Raw genomic sequence first — 27,870 nt, 5'->3', positions numbered from 1 at the left:
CATCCATCCCCACATCCATCTATCCTCCATCCGTCCTTTCCCACCCCTCCTTCCTCCCCTCCCTCCATCCATCCATCCATCCCCCCTCCATCCATCCATCCTTCCTTCACCCCTCCCTCCCTCCCTCCATCCCTCCATCCCCTTCCACCTTCACCCACCCATACCCAGCACCTCCATCCATCCATCCATCCATCCATCCATCCATCCATCCATCCTCCCTCCCTCCCTCCCTCCATCCATCCACCCCCACCAACACCCTTCCCTCCATCCCCCCTCCCTCCCTCCATCCTTCCTCCCCCCCCCTCCTCACCTCTCACCCCATCCGCCCTCCGCACCCTCCTCAGCGCCTCTCCAGCCTCCTCCTCCCGAGTCCCCGCGGCGGTGACCACGCTGACCGGCAGCCCCCTGCCCCTCATGTCCTGCGCCAGCCCCCGGCCCGTCTCCCTCCACGCGTCGCTCCTCGCCGTCACCACGGCCACGTGCGCCCAGCGGAAATACCTGAGCACGGCGTGCAGCACCGCGCCCGGCGCCGGGATCGGCTCCACCAAAGTGTCCCCCCCTCCATCCCCGTCCCCAACGCACGACCACGACACCAACGCTTTGTTCCACGCCGCCGCCAGCAGCTCGGCGGCCCCGCAGACGGCGGGGTTCAGGGGTCCCACCAAAGCCGAGGCGTAGCGCTCGGCGCCCAGCAGCGCCGTCACCGCCTGCGGGGTCCGGCACGGCTCCGGGAGCAGCACCGCGTCCCACCAGTAACCCCGGCTCAGCTCCGGGTCCCGGTTGAGTCTCCCCACGGCCAGGCGGGCCGCCACCTCCGGGAGGGCGCGGGACGTCAGGGGGTCGCACAGCCACGGCCCCATCACGCCCACCTTGAAGGTGGCGCCGCCGGCCGGGGCGGCGTGCGGGGTCAGCAGGAGGAGGAGGACGAGGAGGGGGGGGGACCAGCGGGGGCGCTGGGACAGCAGGACGAGGAGGGGGGCGGCGGGGCTGCGGGAGGGGGGGGGCGCGGAGATGTCACCGCTGGGGGTGTCACCGCCGTGGGAGGTGACAACACTGCGACTGGGAATGTCAACATCGGTGGAGGTGCCACCGTTGTTGGAGATGTCACCGTTGGATTCTGTGATTCTGTGATTGAAGATGTCACCACCATGGGAGGTGACACCACTGGAGATGTCACCATTGGTGGAGATGCCACCGTTGGAAATGTCACTGTTGGAGATGTCACTGTTGGAGGTGTCAATGTTGGAGGTGTCACCATTGGAGGTGTCACCGTTGGAGATGTCACTATTGGAGGTGTCACTGTTGGAGGTGTCACCGTTGGAGGTGTCACCATTGGAGGCATCACTGTTGGAGGTGTCACTGTTGGAGATGTCACTGTTGGAGGTGTCACAGTTGGAGATGCCACCATGGGAGATGTCACCACCATGGGAGGTGACACCACTGGGCATGCCACCATTGGTGGAGATGCCACCGTTGGAGATGTCACTGTTGGAGATGACACTGTTGGAGGTGTCACCGTTGGAGGTGTCACCACTGGAGATGCCATTATTGGAGATGTCACCGTTGGAGGTGTCACCATCGGGGATGTCACCACCATTGGAGGTGACACCACTGAGCATGCCACTATTGGTGGAGATGCCACCATTGAAGATGCCACCGTTGGAAATGTCACTGTTGGAGATGTCACTGTTGGAGGTGCCACCGTTGGAGGCATCACTGTTGGAGGTATCACCGTTGGAGATGTCACTGTTGGAGATGCCACCGTTGGAGGTGTCACCATCGGGGATGTCACCACCATGGGAGGTGACACCACTGGGCATGCCACCATTGGTGGAGATGTCACCGTTGGAGATGTCACTGTTGGAGGTGTCACAGTTGGAGATGCCACCATGGGAGATGTCACCACCATGGGAGGTGACACCACTGGGCATGTCACCATTGGTGGAGATGCCACCGTTGGGGATGTCACCGTTGGAGGTGCCACCGTTGGAGGTGTCACCACTGGAGATGTCACCGTTGGGAACGTCACCATTGGAGATGCCATCATGGGAGATGCCACCATTGGAGATGTCACCGTTGGAGATGTCACCGTTGGATTCTGTGATTCTGTGATTGAAGATGTCACCACCATGGGAGGTGACACCACTGGAGATGTCACCATTGGTGGAGATGCCACCGTTGGAAATGTCACTGTTGGAGATGTTGCTGTTGGAGGTGTCACCGTTGGAGGTGTCACCACTGGGGATGTCACCACCATGGGAGGTGACACCACTGGGCATGTCACCATTGGTGGAGATGTCACCGTTGGAGGTGCCACCGTTGGAGGTGTCACTATTGGAGATGTCACTGTTGGAGATGCCACCGCTGGGGATGTCACCACCATGGGAGGTGACACCACTGGGCATGTCACCATTGGTGGAGATGCCACTGTTGGAGATGTCACTGTTGGAGGTGCCACCATTGGAGATGCCATTATTGGAGATGTCACCATTGGAGGTGTCACCATTGGAGATGTCACCGTTGGAGGTGTCACCGTTGGGGATGTCACCATGGGAGATGCCACCACCACGGGAGGTGACACCACTGGGCATGCCACTATTGGAGATGACACAATTGGAGATGTCACCATGGGAGATGTCACCGTTGGAGATGCCACCACCACAGGAGGTGACACCACTGGGCATGCCACCATTGGAGATGACGTCAGTGGGGATGTCACCGATGGAGATGTCACCGTTGGAGACGTCACCGTTGGGGATGTCACTGCTTGAGCTGTCACTGCTTGAGATGTCACTGCTGGTGACGCCAGCGTTGGTGACGTCAGCACTTGGGATGTCACCGCTGCAGGAGATGTCACCGTCACGAGATACGACTCCATCGGGGATGCCACCATCGAGGACGTCACCAGTGGAGGTGCCACCACGGGAAGTGCCACCGTCGGACGTGCCACCGGCGTGGGAGGTGGCACCATCACTGGGGATGTCACCGTGAGAGATGCCACCGCTGCGGGAGGTGACTCCGGTGGGAGAGGGGACGCAACTGGGGGAGATGCCACCGTGGTGGGAGGTGCCACCACTTTGGGAGATGCCACTGTAGAAGGTGCCACCACCCTGAGGGACGTCACCGCTGCGGGAGGTGACAGCATCACCAGTGATGCCACCGTGGGAGATGCTGGCGGTGGAGGTGACACTGATGCCATGGGAGATGCCACCAACTTGGGAGGTGGTCCTGGGTGGGGACACAGGACTGCAAAGGATGTCACCACTGGAGATGCCACCACTGGAAATGTCACCACTGGAGATGTCACCACTGGAGATGCCACCTCTAGAGATGCCACCACTGGAGACGCCACCGCTGCACACGATGTCACTGCCCTGGGAGATGCCACCACTGTGGGAGGTGCCGCTGTGGGAGGTGACACCCAGCGAGTTGTCACCAACGGGGGAGATGCCACCGTAAGAAGTGCCACCGGGGTGGCAGAAGCCACCAAGTGGGAAGTCACCGCGAGAGATGACACGGCTGGAGGCACCGCTGCGGCACAAGCAGTGGGAGATGCCACCGTGGGAAGTGTCACCATGGGAGGTGTCACCATGGGAGATGCCACCATGGGAGATGTCACCATGGGAAGTGTCACTGTGGCAGATGTCACCGTTGGAAATGCCACCATGGGTGATGTCACCGTGGGAGATGTCACCATGGGAAGTGCCACTGTTGGAGATGCCACCATGGGAGATGTCACTGTGGGTGATGTCACCACGGCAGATGTCACCGTGGGAAGTGCCACTATGGGTGATGTCACCGTGGGAAGTGCCACCATAGGAGATGCCACCATAGGAGGTGCCACCATGGCAGATGTCACCGTGGGAAGTGCCACCATAGGAGATGTCACCATGGGAAGTGCCACCATGGCAGATGTCACCATGGCAGATGTCACCGTGGCTGATGTCATCATGGCAGATGTCACCGTGGGAAGTGCCACCATAGGAGATGCCACCATGGCTGATGTCACCATGGGAAGTGCCACTGTTGGAGATGCCACCGTGGGAGATGTCACCGTGGGTGATGCCACCATAAGAGATGTCACTGTGGGTGATGTCACCACAGGAGATGCCACCGTGGGGGATGTCACCATAGGAGATGTCACCGTGGGAAGTGCCACTGTTGGAGATGCCACTATGGGTGATGTCACCATGGAAGGTGGCACTGACGGAAGCGTCCTTGTTGGAGATGTCACCACGGGAGGTGCCACTGTTGGAGATGCCACCATAGGAGATGTCACCACGGCAGGTGCCACCGTGGGAAGAAGTGGCGCTGACAAAAGTGTCCTTGTTGGAGATGCCACCGTGGGAGATGTCACTGTGGGTGATGCCACCATAAGAGATGTCACTGTGGGTGATGTCACCATGGCAGATGTCACTGTGGGAAGTGCCACTATGGGTGATGTCACCGTGGGAAGTGCCACCATGGCAGATGATGTCACCGTGGCAGATGTCACCATGGCTGATGTCATCGTGGGAAGTGCCACCATAGGAGATGCCATCACGGCAGATGTCACCGTGGGAAGCGCCACCATAGGAGATGTCACCATGGGAAGTGCCACCATGGCAGATGTCACCATGGCAGATGTCACCATGGCAGATGTCACCATGGGAAGTGCCACCATAGGAGATGCCATCAGGACTGATGTCACCGTGGGAAGCGCCACCATGGCAGATGATGTCACCATGGCTGATGTCACCATGGCAGATGTCACCATGGGAAGCGCCACCATGGCAGATGTCACCATGGCAGATGTCACCATGGGAAGTGCCACCATGGCAGATGTCACCACAACTGATGTCACCGTGGGAAGCGCCACCATAGGAGATGCCATCACGACTGATGTCACCATGGGAAGCGCCACCATGGCAGATGTCACCACAACTGATGTCACCGTGGGAAGCGCCACCATAGGAGATGCCATCATGACTGATGTCACCGTGGGAAGCGCCACCACGGCAGATGATGTCACCACAACTGATGTCACCGTGGGAAGCGCCACCATAGGAGATGCCATCACGACTGATGTCACCGTGGGAAGCGCCACCATGGCAGATGATGTCACCACGGCTGATGTCACCGTGGCAGATGTCACCGTGGGAAGTGCCACCATGGCAGATGTCACCGTGGCAGATGTCACCATGGGAAGCGCCACCATGGGTGATGTCACCACAGCTGATGTCACCGTGGGAAGCGCCACCATAGGAGATGCCATCAGGACTGATGTCACCGTGGGAAGCGCCACCATGGGTGATGTCACCACAGCTGATGTCACCGTGGGAAGCGCCACCATAGGAGATGCCATCAGGACTGATGTCACCGTGGGAAGCGCCACCATGGGTGATGTCACCACAGCTGATGTCACCGTGGGAAGCGCCACCATAGGAGATGCCATCAGGACTGATGTCACCGTGGGAAGCGCCACCATGGCAGATGATGTCACCACGGCTGATGTCACCGTGGCAGACGCCGGCACTGGAGGCGCCCCCGTGGGCAGCGTCCCCGTGGCTGGTGGCACCACGAGAGGCGTCACCGAGGGAGGCGTCAGCGCGGGGCCGCATGGTCCTGGCTGGGCGGGGGGCTGTGGGACCGAGGCTGGGGGTCCTCAGGGCCGGGGGGGCCGTGGTGGTCGGGGTGCAGCGAGCCGTGCCGATGTCACCATGGTGGGAGTGGGGAGCGGGGGGCCCCCACCTGTGGGAGAGAATCAGACGGGGGTCCTGAGGATGGGGGGGGGGGGGGGGGGAGGGGTCTTCTCGCGCCCCCCGCCCAACCTGGCGCCCGCCCTCAGTGCCCAGGTGGGGGTTTGGGCTCTTTGGGGGGGAGGAAGGGGGGGGGAGGAGGTGTGTGTGTGTCCCCCCCCCCTTCCCATGCAGCCCCGCGGTGCCGTTAATCCGGGGGGGTAAAACCGGGATTAGCCTCTGACCCCCAGCATGGGGAGGGGGGGGGGGGGAGTGGGGCCACGTGAGGGGGATGGGGGGAGGGGGGGGGGCACCTGGGTGGTGTGACGGTGTGACACACGGATGTGGGACGGATACACAGACGTGGGACGGACACACAGACGTGGGACGGACACACCAATGTGGGATGGACACACAAACATGGGATGGACACACAGACATGAGACGGACACACAGACATGGGATGGACACACAAACATGGGATGGACACACAGACGTGGGATGGATACACAGATGCGGGAAGGACACACAGACATGGGATGGACACACAGATGTGGGACGGACACACAGACGTGGGACGGACATACAGACGTGGGACGGACACACAGACGTGGGACGGACACACAGACGTGTGTCACCTGCACACCGTGACACCCATGGGGCAGACACATGGACGTGGGACACACAGACACGTGACAGACACACAGACGCGGGACAGACACACAGACGTGGGACACACAGACGTGGGACAGACAAACAGATGTGGGACATGGGACAGACACAGACACGTGACAGACGCACAGACGTGGGACAGACACACAGACGTGTGTCACCTGCACACCGTGACACTCATGGGGCAGACACAAGGACGTGACAGACACACGGACATGGGACAGACACGCAGACATGGGACAGACAGACAGATGTGGGACACACGCAGATGTGGGACAGACACACGGACGTGTGTCACCTGCAAACTGTGACACCCATTGGGACAGACACATGGGCGTGGGACACACAGACACGTGACAGACACACAGACATGGGACAGACACACAGACGTGGGACAGGCACACAGACGTGGGACAGACATGCAGACGTGGGACAGACATGCAGACGTGTGTCAGCTGCACGCCGTGACACCCGTGTGACAGACACACAGACGCGGGACACACAGACGTGGGACAGACACACAGACGTGTGTCACCTGCACACCGCGACACCCATGGGGCAGACACAAGGACGTGACAGACACACGGACATGGGACAGACACACAGATGTAGGACAGACACACGGACGTGGGACGGACACACAGACGTGGGACGGACATACAGACGTGTGTCACCTGCACACCGCGACACCCATGGGGCAGACACATGGGCGTGGGACACACAGACACGTGACAGACGCACAGACACGGGACAGACACACAGACGTGGGACACACAGACGTGGGACAGACAAACAGATGTGGGACATGGGACAGACACATGACAGACACACAGACATGGGACACACAAGGACGTGGGACAGACACACGGACGTGTGTCAGCTGCACACCGTGACACCCATGGAGCAGACACATGGACGTGACAGACACACAGACATGGGACAGACACACAGATGTGGGACAGACACACAGACGTGGGATGGATGCACAGACATGGGACGGACATACAGACGTGGGACGGACATACAGACGTGTGTCACCTGCACACCGCGACACCCGTGTGACAGACACACGGGCGTGGGACACACAGACGTGGGACAGACAAACAGATGTGGGACATGGGACAGACACAGACACGGGACAGACACACAGATGCAGACACACACAGACGTGGGACAGACACACGGACGTGTGTCACCTGCACACCGCGACACCCATGGGGCAGACACATGGACGTGACAGACACACAGACATGGGACAGACACACAGATGTGGGACACATGCAGATGTGGGACAGACACACAGATGTGGGATGGATGCACAGACGTGGGACGGACATACAGACGTGTGTCACCTGCACACTGTGACACCCATGGAGCAGACACACAGACGCGGGACACACAGACATGGGACAGACACACAGACACGGGACAGACACACAGACGCAGACACACACAGACGCGGGACAGACACACGGACGTGGGACAGACAAACAGACACGGGACAGACACACAGACGCAGACACACACAGACGTGGGACAGACACACGGACGTGGGACAGACACCCACCCGTCACCAACCCCTCGTGTGACGCTGCTGCCACTCACGCCCACGTGTCACCTGCACGCCCGTGTAACACCACACACACGCGTGTCGTCACCCGCACACCCGTGTGACACGCCACCCGGCCATCCGTGTGACACGCGTGTCATTTGCACCCCACGTGTCTCTTACACATCTGTGTGACACGCGTGTCATCTGCACCCCACGTGTCTCTTACACATCCGTGTGACACGCGTGTCATTTGCACCCCATGTCTCTTACACATCCATGTGACACGCATGTCATCTGCACCCCTTGTGTCACTTACACATCTGTGTGACACGCGTGTCATCTGCACCCCTTGTGTCACTTACACATCCGTGTGACACACGTGTCATCTGCACCCCACGTCTCTTACACGTCTGTGTGACACGCGTGTCAACTGCACCCCATGTGTCTCTTACACATCTGTGTGACACGTGTGTCATCTGCACCCCACGTGTCACTTACACATCTGTGTGACACGCGTGTCATTTGCACCCCATGTGTCTCTTACACATCCGTGTGACACGTGTGTCATCTGCACCCCATGTGTCTCTTACACATCCGTGTGACACGCGTGTCATCTGCACCCCACGTGTCTCTTACACATCCGTGTGACACGCGTGTCATCTGCACCCCACGTGCCTCTTACACATCCGTGTGACACGCGTGTCATCTGCACCCCACGTGTCTCTTACACATCCGTGTGACACACGTGTCACCAACGCTCCCCGTCACCCCCAGACGACACCCACACATCCATGTCTCACGTGTGACACTTGCCCACCCCCATGACACCCACACACGTGTGACACGCGTGTCACCCCCACCCATGTGACAGTTGCACACCTGCCTGACACCACGCATCCGTATGACACCACACAGCCGTGTGTCACACAACTGTCACCCCCTCCCACGTGTCACACAAACGTCACCCCCCCATGTGACAGACACACAAATGTCACCCCCACCCACGTGTCACAGACGTGTCACCCCCACCCCTGTGACACACAAACGTCACCCCCACCCTTGTGTCACCCCCACCACGTGTCACACAAGTGTCACCCCCCGAAAATGTCACCCCCACCACTTGACAGACACACAAATGTCACCCCCACCCTTGTGTCACCCCCCCAAAATGTCACCCCACCACGTGACAGACACACAAACGTCACCCCCACCCTTGTGTCACAAAATGTCACCCCCACCCACGTGTCACACAAGTGTCACCCCCCCACACTCCTGTGACACACAAATGTCACCCCCACCGTGTGTCACCCCCACCCACGTGACACACAAATGTCACCCTCACACAAATGTCACCGCCACCATGTGACAGACACACAGATGTCACCCCCACCCCTGTGACACTCAATTGCCACCCCCACCCTTGTGTCACCCCCTCTCACACGTCACACAGATGTCAACCCCTGTGTGTCACAGACCTGTCACCCCCACCCTTGTGTCACCCCCCCAAAATGTCACCCCCACCCCTGTGACACACAAACGTCACCCCCACCCTTGTGTCACCACCACCAGGTGACACATAAGCGTCACCCCCCCAAAATGTCACCCCCACCACGTGACAGACACACAAACGTCACCCCCACCCTTGTGTCACCCCCACCACATGTCACACAAGTGTCACCCCCCCAAAATGTCACCCCCACCACGTGACAGACAAACATCACCCCCACCCTTGTGTCACCCCACCACGTGACACACAAGTGTCACACCCCAAAATGTCACCCCCACCACGTGACAGACACACAAGTGTCACCCCCACCCTTGTGTCACCCCACCACGTGTCACACAAGCGTCACCCCCCCAAAATGTCACCCCCACCACGTGACAGACACACAAACGTCACCCCCACCCTTGTGTCACCCCCCCAAAATGTCACCCCCACCCCTGTGACACACAAACGTCACCCCCACCCTTGTGTCACCCCCCCCTCCCGCGACGCTTGCACACCTGTGTGCCACCCCCCCTCCCCCCCACGTGACACACGTGTCACCCGTGTGCCACCCCCCCCTGCCCCCCCCCATCGCACAGCGCTAATCCTGCTCTGGTTATTTCTGTCCCCTTCATCCCCTGCTGCCACTTCCCCCCCCCCCTCCCCCATCCCCCCCCCCACATTCCCCCCCCCCCCCAATATCACTGCTCCCTTTAAATTAGGATTTGGGGGGGGTTGGGGGGGGGGGGGGGGTCGCACCCATAGACCCCGGAGGGGGGGGGGGGTTGGAATACGGGGGGGCTCAGGTGTTGGGGGTCCCTGGTTTGTCGTGGGGGGGGGAGAGGGTTGCAGGTGGGGGGGGGCTGGGTGTGGGGGGGGGGGGGGGGCGCAGGGGAGTCACAGGTCTGGGTGGGGGGGGGAGAAGATGGATTTTATGGGGGGGGGTCGCACCCATAGACCCTGGGGGGGGGGGGGGTGTTGGAATATGGGGGGGCTCAGATTTTGGGGGTCCCTGGTTTGTCGTGGGGGGGGGAGAGGGTTGCAGGTGGGGGGGGGGCTGGGTGTAGGGGGGGGGGCGCAGGGGAGTCAAAGGTCTGGGGGGGGGGGGAGAAGATGGATTTTATGGGGGGGGGGTCGCACCCATAGACCCCGGGGGGGGGGGGGGTTGGAATATGGGGGGCTCAGGTGTTGGGGGTCCCTGGTTTGTCGTGGGGGGGGAGAGGGTTGCAGGTGGGGGGGGGCTGGGTGTAGGGGGGGGGCGCAGGGGAGTCACAGGTCTGGGTGGGGGGGGGGAGAAGATGGATTTTATGGGGGGTGGTCGTAGTTTGTGGGTTGGGGGGGGTCTCAGTTGGTGGGGGGGCGCAGGGGAGTCACAGGTCTGGGTGGGGGGGGGGGAGAAGATCGATTTTATGGGGGGGGGGTCGTGGTTTGTGTGTTGGGGGGGGTCTCGGTGGGGGGGGTCGCAGGTGTTGGGGGGGGTCTGGGTGTATTGGGGGGGTCAGTCGCAGGTGGGGGGGTCCCTGGTGTGTGGGGGGAGGGGGGAGGAGGGGGTTGCAGGTGTGGGGGGGTCTGGGTGTTTGGGGGGGGGGGGATCAGGTGTAGGGGTCCCTGGTGGGGGGGGGGGGAAGGAGGGGGTTGGGGGTCGCAGATAGGGAGAGGTCTGGGTGTATGGGGGGGGGGCTCAGGTGTGGGGGGGGGTCTGGGTGTATGGGGGGGGGGCTCAGGTGTGGGGGGGTCAGGTTGTATGGGGGGGTGTCGCAGATGTGGGGGGGTCTGGGTGTATTGGGGGGGGGTCGCAGGTGTGGGTGGGGGGGGAGAAGGTGGGTTTGTAGGGGTGGGGGGGGTCTGGTTTGTGTGTTGGGGGGGGTCTCAGTTGTCGGGGGGGTCTCAGGTGTGTGTGGGGGGGTCACTGTTCTTTTTTTTTGGGGGGGGGAAGGTGGGTTTCTGAAGGGGGGGGGAGGGGAAGATGGTCCAAGTTTGGGTGGGGGGTCCCAGGTGTGGGGGGGGGCTGGGTTGTAGGGGGGGGGTCACAGGTTTTGGGGGGTCCCTGATGTGGAGGGGGGGGAGACAGAAGGTGGGTTTCCAGAGGTGGGGGGGTGGGGGGGTCCAAGTTGTGTTTGGGGGGGGTCCCAGGAGTGGGGGGACGGTCCCAGAAATTTGGGGGGGGGGACAACAGCTGTCGTGGGGGTCCTCCCAAGAACTGGAGGGGGGGGGAGAGAAAGGGGGGGGGTCAGTCATCATTCAGGAATGGGGCTCAGTGATGGGGGGGGGGGGCAGATGATGAGGGGGGGTTCCAGGCTCGAGGTTGGGGGTCCCATAGTGGGGGGGGGGGGGGGGGGGGAGCCCCCTATTATGGGGGTCGCAGAGCCTCAGGGTTTTTTTGTTGAGGGGGGGGGGAGGTCCCAGGTATTTATTGAGGGGGGGTCCCAGGTGTCACGGGGGGGGGGGGGGGGTGTCCCAGGTGATGGGGAGTCCAAGGTGTTTATTGAGGGGGGGTCCCAGGTGTTGGGGGGGGTTCAATATGGAGGGGGAGCGAGGTGTTGGGGGGGGGTCCAGGGCCCAAGGGTGGGGGGCACCCAGCTTCCACGAGGCTCCCATTGGGGGGGGGGGCGGCGGGGGGGGGCTCAGGAGTGAAGGGGTGCTGAGAGGGGGGGGTTGGTGTGGGGGGGGGGTCCCTACCTGTTCCCACGCCCCCCCTGGGTGGGTGCAGCCAGCTGGGGGGGGGGGGGGCCGCTGCCCCCCCAGGCGCCTCCTGGGTGCCCGCGCGACAGCTGCCCCCAGGGTGCTCGTGTGCCTCCGAGTGGGGGGGGGGGAATTAATCTGCCCCCCCCCCCCCCACCCAGCTACCCCCATCCCCCCACCTCCTCCTCCGGCTCCTGGGGATAATCGGATTAATTGGGGGGGGGGGGGGGGGAGGCAGTGGGTGATGATGGGAGGTGGGGGATGGGAGGGGGGGGGGGAGCTGGGAGGTGGGGGGCGTGGGGGGGGGAAATTTGGGGGGGGGGGAATAAATGGTGGGTTTGGCCCTAAAAGAGGAATTGGGGGGGGGGGGGCAAAATAAAGGGGAGCTGGGGGGGGACACGGGGGGGGTGAGGATGGATTTGGGGGGCGGGCAGTGGCAGATTTTGCCCCAAAAGTGGGGATTTGAGGGGGGGGGTCATTATATGGGGTAAGAGGTTCGGGGGGGGCAGGGGGGGTAAAAGGGGGGAGGGGATATCAGGGGGGTGGGAGCCCCGAAGTGGCAGATTTTTGCCCCAAAAAAATGGGAATGGGGGGGGGGAGGGGGGGGGCATCGTATGGGGTGTGAGGTTGGGGGGGGGAAATGGGGGGAGGAAACCCAAAAGTGGGGATTTTTGCCCCAAAATGTGAATGGGGGGGGGTAGAGAAATCGGTTGTTGGGGGGATGAGACCCCAAAAGTGGCGCTTTTTACCCCAAAATGTGGGGGGGGGGGCGGATGGATTTAGGGGGGGTTTCAACCCAAATTGAGGCCGGGCTGTCAATCATTGCTTGGCCCCGCCCACTCCCCCTCGCTATCCACTCTCTGCCCGTCGTCGCCATGTTGGGTGAGGGCGGAAGCGGAAGTAGCGGTGCAGGGCTGAATGGGAGTGAGGGCGGAAGTGAGGGCGGTGGAGAGGAGATAACGGCGGTGCCGGGGTGAGTGGGGGAACTGGGAGCACTGGGAGCGAACTGGGAGCGAACTGGGAGCAATACGAGGGGCTGGAGGAGGTGGATAATGGGATCGGGGGGCGCTGGGGGAGGTGGGATGCGGGGATACTGGGAGCGCTGGGAGTTACTGGGGGTAGTGGGTCTGGGGGGCATTGGGGATACTGGGAGCACTGGGAGGGACTGGGAGATACTGGGAATAGTGGGAGGGCAGACGGTGAGGCTGGGAGGTACTGGGGGGCACTGGGCGGTACGGGGAGCAGTGGGGTTGGGGGGCACTGGGAGATACTGGGGGATACTGGGAGGTACTGGGATACTGGGAGTAGTGGGGTTGGAGGCACTGGGGGATACTGGGAGGGACTGGGATACTGGGAGTAGTGGGGTTGGGGGCACTGGGAGGGACTGGGAATAGTGGGAGTGCAGAAGGTGAGGAGACTGGGAGCTACTGGGGGATACTGGGAGCTGTGGGGTTGGGGGGTACTGGGAGGGACTGGGGGGTACTGGGAGAACTGGAGGGACTGGGAGGGACTGGGGGATACTGGGAGGGACTGGGATACTGGGAGTAGTGGGGTTGGGGGTACTGGGGGATACTGGGAGGGACTGGGAAGAGGGGGAGTGCAGAAGGTGAGGAGACTGGGAGCTACTGGGGGATACTGGGAGCTGTGGGGTTGGGGGGTACTGGGAGGAACTGGGGGGTACTGGGAGAACTGGAGGGACTGGGAGCAGCTGAACTGGGAGGGACTGGGAGATACTGGGAGTAGTGGGGGTGGGGGGTACTGGGAGGGACTGGGAATAGGGGGAGTGCAGAAGTGAGGAGACTGGGAGGTACTGGGGGCACTGGGGGGGACTGGAGGATACTGGGGGCACTGGGAGCTACTGGAGGATACTGGGGTATACTGGGAGCTGTGGGACTGGGGGGTGCTGGGAGGGACTGGGAGCAGCTGAACTGGGAGGGACTGGGGGATACTGGGAGGGACTGGGATACTGGGAGTAGTGGGGTTGGGGGCACTGGGGGATACTGGGAGGGACTGGGAAGAGGGGGAGGGCAGAAGGTGAGGAGACTGGGAGCTACTGGGAGGGACTGGGAGTACTGGAGGGACTGGAAGCAGTTGAACTGGGAGGGACTGGGGGGTACTGGGAGGGACTGGGAGTAGTGGGGATGGGGGCACTGGGAGGGACTGGGAATAGTGGAAGTGCAGAAGGTGAGGAGACTGGGAGCTACTGGGGGATACTGGGAGCTGTGGGGTTGGGGGGTACTGGGAGAACTGGAGGGACTGGGAGCAGCTGAACTGGGAGGGACTGGGGGATACTGGGAGGGACTGGGATACTGGGAGTAGTGGGGTTGGGGGTACTGGGGGATACTGGGAGGGACTGGGAAGAGGGGGAGTGCAGAAGGTGAGGAGACTGGGAGCTACTGGGGGATACTGGGAGCTGTGGGGTTGGGGGGTACTGGGAGGAACTGGGGGGTACTGGGAGTACTGGAGGGACTGGGAGCAGCTGAACTGGGAGGGACTGGGGGATACTGGGAGTAGTGGGGTTGGGAGCACTGGGGATACTGGGAGGGACTGGGAAGAGGGGGAGGGCAGAAGTGAGGAGACTGGGAGCTACTGGGAGGGACTGGGAGAACTGGAGGGACTGGGAGCAGTTGAACTGGGAGGGACTGGGGGGTACTGGGAGGGACTGGGAGTAGTGGGGTTGGGGGCACTGGGAGGGACTGGGAATAGTGGGAGTGCAGAAGTGAGTAGACTGGGAGCTACTGGGAGGGACTGGGAGTACTGGAGGGACTGGAAGCAGTTGAACTGGGAGGGACTGGGGGGTACTGGGAGGGACTGGGAGTAGTGGGGATGGGGGCACTGGGAGGGACTGGGAATAGTGGGAGTGCAGAAGGTGAGGAGACTGGGAGCTACTGGGGGATACTGGGAGCTGTGGGACTGGGGGGTACTGGGAGGGACTGGGGGGTACTGGGAGAACTGGAGGGACTGGGAGCAGTTGAACTGGGAGGGACTGGGATACTGGGAGTAGTGGGGTTGGGGGCACTGGGGGGTACTGGGAGGGACTGGGAGTAGTGGGGTTGGGGGCACTGGGAGGGACTGGGAATAGTGGGAGTGCAGAAGGTGAGGAGACTGGGAGCTACTGGGGGATACTGGGAGCTGTGGGGTTGGGGGGTACTGGGAGAACTGGAGGGACTGGGAGCAGCTGAACTGGGAGGGACTGGGGGATACTGGGAGGGACTGGGATACTGGGAGTAGTGGGGTTGGGGGTACTGGGGGATACTGGGAGGGACTGGGAAGAGCGGGAGGGCAGAAGGTGAGGAGACTGGGAGCTACTGGGGGATACTGGGAGCTGTGGGGTTGGGGGGTACTGGGAGGAACTGGGGGGTACTGGGAGTACTGGAGGGACTGGGAGCAGCTGAACTGGGAGGGACTGGGAGATACTGGGAGTAGTGGGGTTGGGGGGGTTACTGGGAGGTGGGGGGGGGCTTTGGGGCGTACTGGGAGCGGTGGGGGGGGCAGCGGGAGAGCACTGGTGGGGCACTGGGGTAACTGGGAGCGGGGGGTTGTATTGGGGGGGTCAGTGGGGGGTGCTGGGGGGGCAGGGGGGGTCAGTGAAGGGTGCTGGGGGGGGTCAGTAGGGGATGCTGGGGGGGGCGGGGGGGTCAGTGGAGGGTGCTGGGGGATGAGGGGGGGGTCAGTGGAGGGTGCTGGGGGGGGGTCAGTGGGGGATGCTGGGGGGGTCAGTGGAGGGTGCTGGGGGGTGAGGGGGGGGTCAGTGGAGGGTGCTGGGGGGGGTCAGTGGGGGATGCTGGGGGGGTCAGTGGAGGGTGCTGGGGGGGTGGGGGGGGTCATTGGGGGTGGGTCAGTGAAGAGTGCTGGGGGATGAGGGGGGGGTCAGTGGGAGATGCTGGGGGGGGGCTGGGGGGGTCAGTGGAGGATGCTGTGGGGCCGGGGGGAGTCGGTGGGGGGGGGGGTCAGTGAAGGGTGCTGGGGGGGGGTCAGTGGGGGATGCTGGGGGGGTCAGTGGGGGGGGTCAGTGGGGGATGCTGGGGGGGCCGAGGGGGGGGTCAGTGGAGGGTGCTGGGGGGGGCGGGGGGGTCAGTGGGGGGGGGGGGGTCAGTGAAGGGTGCTGGGGGAGTGGGGGGGGTCAGTGGAAGGTACTGGGGGGTGAGGGGGGGGGTCAGTGGAGGGTGCTGGGGGGGTCAGTGGGGGGTGCTGGGGGGGGCGGGGGGGGGTCAGTGGGGGATGCTGGGGGGTGAGGGGGGGTCAGTGGAGGGTGCTGGGGGGGGGGGGTCAGTGGGGGATGCTGGGGGGTGAGGGGGGGTCAGTGGAGGGTGCTGGGGGGGGGGGGTCAGTGGGGGGTGCTGGGGGGGCCGAGGGGGGGGTCAGTGGAGGGTGCTGGGGGGGGTGGGGGGTCATTGGGGGGGGGTCAAGTGAAGGGTGCTGGGGGGTGAGGGGGGGGTCAGTGGGGGGTGCTGGGGGGGGCGGGGGGGGTCAGTGGGGTTGCTGGGGGGGGCGGGGGGGGGGGGCAGTGAAGGATGCTGGGGGGGGATTGGAGATTCCCCCCCCCAGATCCCCCTATGGGTGTGGGTTTGGGGTTCCCATAGGTGACGTTGGGGTCCCCCCACCCTCCCTGGCGTTGTGGGGGGGTCACTGAGTGCACGCCCCCCCCCTGCCCCCCCCCAGATGACCATCCACAATCTGTACATCTTCGACCGCTCCGGGGCCTGCCTGCATTACAGCGAGTGGCACCGCAGGAGGCAGGCGGGGATCCCGAAGGAGGAGGTGGGGGGCCTGGGGGGGGGGGGGGGGCATGGGGGTCGTGGGGGGGGGAGATTGGGGTGATGGGGGGGGGGGGATGTGGGTCCTGGGGGGGGGGGGGGGGGGAGATTGGGGGTATTGGGGAGTGGAATTGGATGGGGGGGAATTGGGGGGTGAATGGGGGTCCTAGGGTTGGAAATTGAGGGGGGGGGGGTTCCAGAGAGGGGAAAACTGGGGGTCCTGGGGGAAGGGGGGGGGGAATGGGGGTCGTGGGGGGGTGTTGGGGGTCGTGGGGGGGGATATTGGGGTGCTATGGGGGGGATGTGGGTCCTGGGGGGGGGCTGTGGGGGGAGAATGGGGGTATTGGGGAGTGGAATTGGATGGGGGGGGGGGGAACTGGGGGGTAAGGAGGAAAGGGGGGAATTGGGGGGGGAATGGGGGTCGTGGGGGGGTGTTGGGGGTCGTGGGGGGGGATATTGGGGTGATGTGGGGGGGAATGTGGGACCTGGGGGGGGCTGTGGGGGAGAGTGGGGGTATTGGGGAGCGAAATTGGATGGGGGGGGATTGGGGGATGGGGGGGGGGAATTGGGGGAGGAATGGGGGTCGTGGGGGGGGGGGGGATATTGGGGTGCCGAGGGGGGGGATCTGGGTCCTGGGGGGGGGCTATGGGTGAGAATGGGGGTATTGGGGAGCGGAATTGGATGGGGGGGGGAAATTGGGGGGGAGAATGGGGGTCCCATGAGGGGGGGGGTTCTAGAGAGGGGAAAAACTGGGGGTCATTGGGGGGGGGGGGAGGGGAATGGGGGTCCTGGGGGGTGTTGGGGGTCGTGGGGGGGGGCATATTGGGGTGCTGTAAGGGGGGATGTGGGGCCTGGGGGGGGGCGCTGTGGGGGAGAGTGGGGGTATTGGGGAGTGGAATTGGGGGGGGGGGAATTGGGGGGGGGAAGGATGGAGGGGGGGGAATTGGGGGGGAATGGGGGTCGTGGGGGGGTGTTGGGGGTCGTGGGGGGGGATATTGGGGTGCTGAGGGGGGGGATGTGGGTCCTGGGGGGGGGGGGTGTGGGGGAGAGTGGGAGTATTGGGGAGTGGAATTGGATGGGGGGGGAATTGGGGGGGAGAATGGGGGTCCCAGGGTTGGAAATTGAGGGGGGGGGGTTCCAGAGAGGGGAAAACTGGGGGTCCTGGGGGAAGGGGGGGGGAATGGGGTTCCTGGGGGGCTGTTGGGGGTCGTGGGGGGGGATATTGGGGTGCTGAGGGGGGGGAATGTGGGTCCTGGGGGGGAGAATGGGGATGCCGGGGGGGGGGGTAATTGATGTCACTGGGGGGGGGGGGGGAGGGGAAATGGGGGTCCCAGGATTGGAAATGGGGGGGGGGGGATTCCAGAGAAGAGAAAATTGGGGGTCCTGGGGGGGGGGGGGATGGGGGTCCCAGGGCTGGGAATGAGGGGGGAGGGGGGGTGGATTTTATGGGGGGGGGGCATGAAGGAGCTGGGGGTTGTTTGGGGGAAAACCGGGGGTCCCAGGGCTGGAAATGGGGGTTGGGGGATTCGGGGGGGGGGGGGGGTCAGATGGGGGTTAATTGTGTGTTTTTTGGGGTTCCCCCCCCCCCAGGAATTCAAGCTGATGTTTGGGATGCTTTTCTCCCTGCGCTCCTTCGTGGGCAAAATGAGCCCCACCGACATGTATCCTTGGGGGGGGGCACGGGCTGGGGGGGGGGCACGGTTTGGGGGGGGGGCGTTGGGGGGCAGAGAGATGGGGGGGGGGGATTTTGGGGATTTTGGGGGGGCCCTGGGGGGGGGGATTTGGGGGCTGAGTGGGAGGACCAGAGGGAGGAGTAATGGGGGGGGGGCACAAATGGAAGGTGGGGGGGGGGGGTCCGTAGGGGGTGGGGGGGGGTCTGTAGGGATGGGGGGGATCCTAAAAAGGGGGGGGGGGGCGTCCAGGGAGCACCGGGGAGCAGAGGTGGGGAGGGAGAAGGGGGGTGTTAAGGGGGGGGGGGGTCTTTAGGAAGGGAGGGGTCTTTAGGAAGGGGGGGTCTTTAGGATGGGGGGGGGTTGGGGAAAAAGGGGGTGTTTAGGAAGGGGGGGTCTTTGAGGAAGGGGGGGTCTTTGGATGGGGGGTCTTTGGGAAGGGGGGGGTCTTTAGGAAGGGGGGGGTCTTTAGGGTAAAAGGGGGTCTTTGGGGAAGCGGGGGGTCGTTAGGATGGGGGGGTCTTTGGGGAAAAAGGGGGTCTTTGGGGAAGGGGGGGTCTTTGGGGGAGTCTTTGGGGAAGGGGGGGGCCTTTAGCATGGGGGGGGGTCTTTGGGGAAGGTGGGGGTCTTTGGGGAAAAAGGGGGTCTCTAGGATGGGGGGGTTTGGGGGGGTCTTTGGGGTAGGGGGGGTCTTTGGATGGGGGGTCTTTGGGAAGGGGGGATCTTTAGGGAGGGTCTTCGGGGAAGGGGGGGCTCTTTAGGATGGGGGGGGTTTGGGGGGGTCTTTAGGGAAGGGGGGGTCTTTAGGATGGGGTCTTTGGGGAAGGGGGGGGTCTTGAGGATGGTGGGGGTCTTTAGGAAGGGGGGGTGCTTAGGGTAAAAGGGGGTCTTTGGGGAAGGGGGGGTCTTTAGGATGGGGGGGGTCTTTGGGGAAAAAGGGGGTCTCTAGGATGGGGGGGGTTTGGGGGGGTCTTTGGTGAAGGGGGGGTCTTTGGATGGGGGGGTCTTTGGGAAGGGGGGATCTTTAGGGAAGGGGGGGGTCTTTGGGGGGGGGTCTTTGGGAAGGGGGGGTCTTTAGGAAGGGGGGGGTCTTTAGGGTAAAAGGGGGTCTTTGGGGAAGCGGGGGTCTTTCGGGAAGGTGGGGGTCTTTGGGGAAAAAGGGGCTCTTTGGGGAAGGGGGGGTCTTTAGTTTGGGTGGGGTCTTTGGGGAAAAAGGGGGTCTCTAGGATGGGGGGGGTTTGGGGGGGTCTTTGGTGAAGGGGGGGTCTTTGGATGGGGGGTCTTTGGAAGGGGGGATCTTTAGGGAAGGGGGGGGTCTTTAGGGGGAGGCTTTGGAGAAGGGGGGTCTTTAGGATGGGGGGTTTTGGGGGAAGGGGGGGTCTTTGGGGAAGGGGGGGTCTTTAGGGGGGGTCTTTGGGAAGGGGGTTCTTTAGGATGGGGGATTTTGGGGGAAGGGGGGTCTTTAGGATGGGGGGTCTTTGGGGAAGGGGGGGGTCTTGAGGATGGTGGGGGTCTTTAGGGAAAACGGAGGTCTTTGGAGAAGGACGGGGGGGGGGTGACCCCAAAAATTGTGCTATGGGGGGGGGGTGGAGCGGCGGGGATGGAAACGGGTTTGGATTTGGGGATGCGAATTAACGGGGGGGGGGGGGGGAGGTGGACTTTTTGAGGCTGGGGGCGGCGGCGTCATTTTTATTTTGCGGTTTGGGGTCCGCTTTTATTCCGGGGGGGGTCCGCTTATTATTTTGAAGGGGGGGGGGGGGTCCGCTCTTATTGCGGGGGGGGGTCCTTATCTGCGGAGGCGGGACGGCTTCGTGTCGTTCCACACCAGCAAATACCGGCTGCATTACTACGAGACGCCCACCGGGCTGCGCCTGGCGCTCAACACCGACCTCAGCGTGGCCAGCGCCCGCGACGCCCTGCACCACATCTACAGCAACGTGAGACCCCCCCCCAGAAAAAAAAAAACCTAAAAAGCCCGCCCCCCCCCCTCCCCATTTCCACCCGAAAAGAGCGGAGAGATGCGCAGCCAGACCCCAAAAACAGCCCTCAAATGCTGCCCCCCCCCCTCCAAAAGTAAAGATCCTGAGGACAAAAAGCCCCCCCCCCAAAAAAGTGCCCCCCCCCAAAAAAAAATAAGGACCCTGATGACAAAAAGCCCCCCTTGCAACCCCCCCCCCCCCCCATTTCCACCCGAAAAGAGCGGAGAGATGCGCAGCCAGACCCCGAAAACAGCCCTCAAATGTCTCCCCCCCCCCCGAAAAGTAAAGATCCTAAGGACAAAAAGCCCCCCCCCAAAAAAAGCCCCCCCACCCAAAAAAAAATAAGGACCCTGATGAAGAAAAAGCCCCCCCCTCTGCACCCCCCCCCTCCCCATTTCCACCCCAAAAGAGCGGAGAGATAACCCCCCCAGCCCCAAAAAGCTCCTGACCCCCCAGCCCCTATAAAAGACCCTAAAAAGCCCCCACCCCAAAGGCCCCAAACCCCCCCACCCCAAAACCCCACAGAGGCCCCCAGCCCCCCCATGTAAAACCCTAAAAGCTGCCCTCCTGACCCCAAAAGCCCCCCTCACCCCAAAAACCCCAAAAAGCTCCTGACCTCCCCCCAAAAACCCCCGACCCCAAAAAAGCCCCCAACCCCCCCCACTCCTAAAACCCCCAGCCCCAAAAACCTCCTGACCCCCCCAGCCCCTAAAAATGACCCCAAAAAGCCCCCACCCCAAAGGCCCCAAAGGCCCCAAACCCCCCCACCCCAGAACCCCACAGAGGCACCCAACCCCCCCATATCAAACCCTAAACGCTGCCCTCCTGACCCCAAAAGCCCCCCACCCTAAAAACCCCAAAAAGCTCCTGACCCCCCCCAAAAACCCCCGACCCCAAAAAAGCCCCCAAACCCCCCCAGTCCTAAAACCCCCAGCCCCAAAAACCTCCTGACCCCCCCAGCCCCTATAAAAGACCCCAAAAAGCCCCCACCCCAAAGGCCCCAAACTCCCCCGCCCCAAAACCCCATAGAGCCCCCACCCCCCCCATGTCAAACCCTAAAAGCTGCCCTCCTGACCCCAAAACCCCCCCTCACCCCAAAAACCCCAAAAAGCTCCTGACTCCCCCAAAAAAGTTCCCCCAAAAGCCCCCCGACCCCAAAAAAGCCACCAAACCCCCCCAGTCCTAAAACCCCCAGCCCCAAAAACCTCCTGACACCCCCAGCCCCCAAAAAATGACCCCAAAAAGCCCCCACCCCAAAACCCCACAGAGGCCCCCAGCCCCCCCCATGTAAAATCCTAAAAGCTGCCCTCCAGACCCCAAAAGCCCCCCCACCCCAAAAAGCTCCTGACCCCCCCCAAAAAAACCCCAACCCCCAAAAAGCCCCCAAACCCCCCCACTCCTAAAACCCCCAGCCCCAAAAACCTCCTGACCCCCCCAGCCCCTATAAAAGACCCTAAAAAGCCCCCACCCCGAAGGCCCCAAACCCCCCCACCCCAAAACCCCATAGAGCCCCCACCCCCCCCATGTAAAACCCTAAAAGCTGCCCTCCTGACCCCAAAAGCCCCGCCACCCTAAAAACCCCAAAAAGCTCCTGCCCCCCCCAAAAACCCCCGACCCCAAAAAAGCCCCCAACCCCCCCCACTCCTAAAACCCCCAGCCCCAAAAACCTCCTGACCCCCCCAGCCCCCAAAAATGACCCCAAAAGCCCCCACCCCAAAGGCCCCAAACCCCCCCACCCCAAAACCCCACAGAGGCCCCCAACCCCCCCATATCAAACCCTAAAAGCTGCCCTCCTGACCCCAAAAGCCCCCCCACCCCAAAATCCCCAAGAAGCTCCTGACCCCCCCAAAAAAGTTCCCCCAAAAGCCCCCCGACCCCAAAAAAGCCCCCAAACCCCCCCAGTCCTAAAACCCCCAGCCCCAAAAACCTCCTGACCCCCCCAGCCCCTATAAAAGACCCTAAAAAGCCCCCACCCCAAAACCCCACAGAGGCCTCCAACCCCCCCATGTAAAACCCTAAAAGCTGCCCTCCTGACCCCAAAACCCCCCCTCACCCCAAAAACCCCAAAAAGCTCCTGACCCCCCCCAAAAGCCCCCGACCCCAAAAAAGCCCCAAACCCCCCCACTCCTAAAACCCCCAGCCCCAAAAACCTCCTGACCCCCCCAGCCCCTATAAAAGACCCCAAAAAGCCCCCACCCCAAAGGCCCCAAACCCCCCCACCCCAAAACCCCACAGAGGCCCCCAACCCCCCCATGTAAAACCCTAAAAGCTGCCCTCCTGACCCCAAAAGCCCCCCCACCCCAAAAACCCCAAAAAGCTCCTGACCCCCCCCAAAAGCCCCCGACCCCAAAAAAGCCCCCAAACCCCCCCACTCCTAAAACCCCCAGCCCCAAAAACCTCCTGACCCCCCCAGCCCCTATAAAAGACCCTAAAAAGCCCCCACCCCAAAACCCCACAGAGGCCCCCAACCCCCCCATGTAAAACCCTAAAAGCTGCCCTCCTGACCCCAAAACCCCCCCTCACCCCAAAAACCCCAAGAAGCTCCTGACCCCCCCCAAAAAAGTTGCCCCAAAAGCCCCCCGACCCCAAAAAAGCCCCAAACCCCCCCAGTCCTAAAACCCCCAGCCCCAAAAACCTCCTGACCCCCCCAGCCCCTATAAAAGACCCTAAAAAGCCCCCACCCCAAAACCCCACAGAGGCCCCCAACCCCCCCATATCAAACCCTAAAAGCTGCCCTCCTGACCCCAACAGCCCCCCCCACCCCAAAAACCCCAAGAAGCTCCTGACCCCCCCAAAAAAGTTCCTCCAAAAGCCCCCCGACCCCAAAAAAGCCCCCAACCCCCCCCACTCCTAAAACCCCCAGCCCCAAAAACCTCCTGACCCCCCCAGCCCCTATAAAAGACCCCAAAAAGCCCCCACCCCAAAACCCCACAGAGGCCTTGGGGGGGGGGGCTTTGAGGGGGGGTTTCCTTTGGGGGGGGGTCCTTGTGGGGAGGGTCTTGGGGGTGTTTCCTTTGGGGGGGGGTTCCTTGGGGGGGGTCTTTGGGGGGGGTTTCCTTTTGGGGGGGGGGTCGTTGAGGGTCTCTGGGAGGGGTGGGAGTCTCTTGGTGGGGGGGGGAGGGGGTCCCTGTGGATGTCCCTTGGGGGGGGTCTCTGAGTGGAGGGGGGGTCCCACGTGGGGCGGGGGGGCTCCATAAGGGGGGGGGACGCTAAAACGTACTGGGGGTCTGTTTCCTTTGGGGGGGGGTCCCTGGGGGGGGGGGTTGAGGGGGGCTCCTTGTGGGTCTGTGGGGGGGGGAGGGGGGTCCTGGTGGATGGGGGAGGTCCTGGGGGGGGGGGGTTGGGGGTCCCTGGGTGAGGGGGGGGGCACAACAAGTGTTGGGATTCCCTGGGGGGGGGGGTTCCTTTGAGGGGGGGGTCCTTGGGGGTCCCTGGGAGGGGTGGGAGACCCTGGGGGTTGGGGGGGGGGGTCGGGCTCCATAAGGGGGGGGGGGGGAATTGGGGGGGGGTCCCCCACAGGTGTTGGGGGTCCGTGGGGGGGGGGTCCACGTGGGATCCCTTGGGTGGGGGGAGTTTGGGGTCTCCTTGAAGGGAGGGGGTTGAGGGTTCCTGGGAGGAGTTGGGGGTCCTTTGAGGGGGGAGGGGGGGGGGTCCCAGCTGTGAGCCCCCCCCCCAAATTTTGCAGCTGTTTGTGGAGCTGGTGGTGAAGAACCCGCTGTGCCCCCCCCGGCAGCCGGTGCAGAGCGAGTTGTTCCGCAGCCGCCTGGACGCCTTCGTGCGCAGCCTGCCCTTCTTCGCGCCCCGCGCCGCCTGACCCCAAAAGCCCCCCGCCCCAAAAGCCCCCCGCCCCAAAACCCTACAGCCCCCCACCCCAAAGCCCCGGAGCCCAAAGCCCCTGAGCCCCAAATCCCTGAGCCCAAAACCCCCCCACCCCAAAACTCCTGACCCCAAAACCCTACAGCCCCCCACCCCAAAGCCCCGGAGCTCAAAGCCCCTGAGCCCCAAAACACCTGACCCCAGAACCCCCCCACCCCAAAAACCCCTGAGCCCAAACCCCCCCCACCCCCAAAACCCCACAGCCTCAGACCCTAAAGCCCCTGACCCCCCAAACCCCCCCACCCCAAAACTCCTGACACCAAAACCCTACAGTCCCCCACCCCAAAGCCCCCCGCCCCAAAAGCCCCCCGCCCCAAATCCCTACAGCCCCCCACCCCAAAGCCCCGGAGCCCAAAGCCCCTGAGCCCAAAACCCCCACAGCCTCAGACACAAAGCCCCTGACCCCCAAACCCCCCCACCCCAAAACTCCTGACCCCCAAGCCTTACAGCCCCCCACCCCAAAAGCCCCCCGCCCCAAAACCCTACAGCCCCCCACCCCAAAGCCCCGGAGCCCAAAGCCCCTGAGCCCCAAATCCCTGAGCCCAAAACCCCCCCACCCCAAAATCCTACAACCCCCCACCCCAAAACCCCTGAGCCCAAAACCCCCCCGCCCCAAAACTCCTGACCCCAAAACCCCTCCACCCCAAAACCCTACAGCCCCTCACCCCAAAATCCCTGAGCCCAAAATCTCTGAGCCCAAAACCCCCCCACCCCAAAACCCCTGACCCCAAAGCCCCCCACCCTACAGCCGTTCACCCCGAAACCCCCCCACCCCAAAACCCTACAGCCCCCCACCCCAAAGCCCCTGAGCCCCAAATCCCTGAGCCCAAACCCCCCCACCCCCAAAACCCCACAGCCCCAGACCCCAAAGCCCCTGACCCCCAAACCCCCCCACCCCAAAACTCCTGACCCAAAACTCTACAACCTCTCACCCAAAAACCCCTGACCCCAAAACCCCCCCACCCCAAAACCCTACAGCCCCCCACCCCAAAGCCCCTGAGCCCCAAATCCCTGAGCCCAAAACCCCACAGCCCCAGACCCCAAAGCCCCTGACCCCCAAACCCCCCCACCCCAAAACTCCTGAACCCCAAACCCTACAACCTCTCACCCCAAAACCCCTGAGCCCAAAATCCCCCCGCCCCAAAATCCTACAACCCCCCACCCCAAAACCCCTGACCCCAAAACCCCTCCACCACAAAACCCTAAATCCCCCTGCCCCAAAACACCTGAGCCCCAAACCCCCCTACCCCAAAACTCCTGACCCCAAAACCCTACAGCCCCCCACCCCAAAGCCCCTGAGCCCCAAACCCCCTCACCCCAAAACTCCTGACCCCAAAACCCCTCCACCCCAAAGCCCCCCACCCTACAGCCGTTCACCCCAAAGCCCATCACCCCAAAACCCTACAGCCCCTCACCCCAAAACCCCCCACTCCAAAACCCCACAGCCCCAGACCCAAAAGCCCCTGATCCCAAAACCCCCGACCCCAAAACCCTACAGCCCCCCACCCCAAAACCCCACCACCCCAAAACCCTACAGCCCCTCACCCCAAATCCCCCCACCCCAGACCCCAAAGCCTCTGATCCCAAAACCCCCCACCCCAAAACCCTCCCACCCCAAAATCCTACAATCCCTCGTACCAAAGCGCCTCACCCCAAAACCCTCCACCCTACAGCCCCAAAGTGCCTTACAACCCCTGACCCCAAATCCTCCCACCCCAAAGTGCCCTACAGCCCCTGACCCCAAATCCACTGACCCCAAAACCCCCCCACTCCAAACCCCTACAGCCCCTCACCCCAAAACCTCCCACCCTAAAACCCTACAGCCCCCCACCCCACAGCCCCTCACCTCAAAGTGCCTCACAACCCGACCCCAAAGCACCCTACAGCCCCTGACCCCAAAACCCCCCACCCTAAAGTCCCTCACCCCCAAATCCCCCCACCCCAAAATCCTACAGCCCCTGACCCCAAAACCCCACAGCCCCAGACCCCAAAGCACCCCCACCCCAAACCCCCCACCCTACAGCCCCTCACTCCAAAGCACCCCACAGACCCTGACCCCAAAGCCTCCCCCACCCCAAATCCCGACCTCAACCCCCCCACCCCAAACTCCCCACCCCACAGCTCCTGACCCCAAAGCACTGCCCACCCTGCAGCCCCAGACCCCAAACCCCCCACCCCACAGCCACTGACCCTAAAGCCTCACAGCCTCTGACCCCAAATCCCCCCCGCCCCAAAACCCCTGACCCCAAAACCCCCCACCCCAAAGCCCCGCCCCCAAAGCACCCCACAGTCCCTGACCCCAAAACCCCACACCCCAAATCCCCCGACCCCAAAGCCCCCAACCCCACATCCTGTCACCTCGATGCTCCCGCTGACCCCAAATCCCCTGACCCCAAAGCATCCCCACCCCAAAACCCCTGACCCCAAAATCCCCCACCCCAAATCCCCGACCTCAAAGCACCCCCCCACCCCAAAGCCCCCAACCCCACATCCTGTGACCTCGATGCTCCTGCTAACCCCAAATCCCCTGACCCCAAAACCCCCCACCCCAAATCCCTGCCCCCAAAGCACCCCAAATCCCCCGACCCCAAAGCCCCCCAACCCCACATCCCGTGACGTCGATGCTCCCGCTGACCCCACAGCCCCCCACCCCAAATCCCCCGACCCCAAACCCCCCCAGCCCCCGACCCCACAGATGATGACCCCAAAGATCCCCCCGGCCCCAAAGCCCCCCCCGCCCTCCTTAGGGCCGTTTGTGGGGTCGGCCCCCGTCTGTGGGGTGAGGGTGAATAAAGGTGGGGTCGGAGCTGTGCTGTGCGAGGGGTGGGGGCGAGGGGTGGGGGGACGCACGGACACGGGGAAACACAGACATGAGACACACGGATACGGGGACACAGACACGAGGACAAACGGACATGAGACATGTGGACAAGGGGACACACGGACATGGGGACACATGGACATGGGACACACAGACATGAGACACAAGGACTTGGGGACACACGGACACAAGGACACACGGACATGGGGACACACGGACACAGGGACACACAGACATGGGACACGTGGACATGGGGACACACGGACACGGGGACGCACGGACATGGGGACACACGGACATGAGACACACGGACATGGGGACACACGGACATGGGGATAAACAGACATGAGACACACGGACACAGGGACACACAGACATGGGACACACGGACACGGGGACACACGGACATGGGGACACGTAAACACGGGGACACACGGACATGAGACACACGGACATGGGACACGCGGACATGGGGACACATGGACATGGGACGCACGGACACAGGGACACACGGACATGGGGACACACGGACATGGGACGCACGGACACAGGGACACACGGACACGGGGACACACGGACATGGGGACACACGGACATGGGACGCACGGACATGGGGACACAAAAACACGGGGACACACGGACATGGGACGCAGACTTG

The 27,870-nt window shown here is 63.1% G+C and overlaps 2 protein-coding genes across 3 annotated transcripts in view; one reads left to right on the top strand and one right to left on the bottom strand.

Annotated features, from left to right (window-relative positions):
- LOC149913572 (uncharacterized) overlaps positions 1-4,496 on the bottom strand; it is a gene marked incomplete at its 5' end in the record, with an annotated part of 76,051 nt that extends 71,555 nt beyond the window's left edge. Inside the window, one exon of the mRNA XM_090129340.1 lies at positions 311-4,496. Coding sequence (XP_089985466.1) covers positions 311-4,496 — 4,186 coding nt within the window. The remainder of the gene's footprint in view (positions 1-310) is intronic.
- Positions 4,497-12,995: 8,499 nt separating this feature from the next.
- TRAPPC1 (trafficking protein particle complex subunit 1) lies at positions 12,996-24,388 on the top strand. Of its 2 annotated transcripts, none has more exons than XM_090129432.1 (5): positions 12,996-13,082; positions 16,772-16,870; positions 18,457-18,527; positions 20,335-20,473; positions 24,201-24,386. In XM_090129432.1, the coding sequence occupies exons 2-5, from the start codon at positions 16,772-16,774 to the stop codon at positions 24,327-24,329; spliced, it is 438 nt and encodes a 145-aa protein (XP_089985558.1). In that variant the 5' UTR covers positions 12,996-13,082; the 3' UTR covers positions 24,330-24,386. The 2 variants fall into 2 exon arrangements, with proteins under 2 accessions (XP_089985558.1, XP_089985559.1); XM_090129433.1 differs by lacking the exon at positions 12,996-13,082 and adding an exon at positions 13,085-13,154 and having other exon boundaries at positions 24,201-24,388.
- Positions 24,389-27,870: the final 3,482 nt, after the last annotated feature.

The sequence above is a fragment of the Phasianus colchicus genome, chromosome 36, assembly GCF_987193195.1.
Source record: "Phasianus colchicus chromosome 36, bPhaCol1.hap1.1, whole genome shotgun sequence".
In the NCBI taxonomy this organism is placed as follows: Eukaryota; Metazoa; Chordata; class Aves; order Galliformes; family Phasianidae; genus Phasianus; species Phasianus colchicus.
Note: the sequence above shows the minus strand (reverse complement) of the source record. Positions and strands in the feature narration are given on the sequence as shown.

Coding starts and splice junctions, on each gene's coding strand:
- TRAPPC1 (XM_090129433.1), top strand. CDS start 16,772: ATGACCATCCACAATCTGTACATCTTCGACCGCTCCGGGGCCTGCCTG. Junction 16,871..18,456: donor CGGGGATCCCGAAGGAGGAG/GTGGGGGGCCTG, acceptor CCCCCCCCCCAG/GAATTCAAGCTGATGTTTGG. Junction 18,528..20,334: donor AAAATGAGCCCCACCGACAT/GTATCCTTGGGG, acceptor TTATCTGCGGAG/GCGGGACGGCTTCGTGTCGT.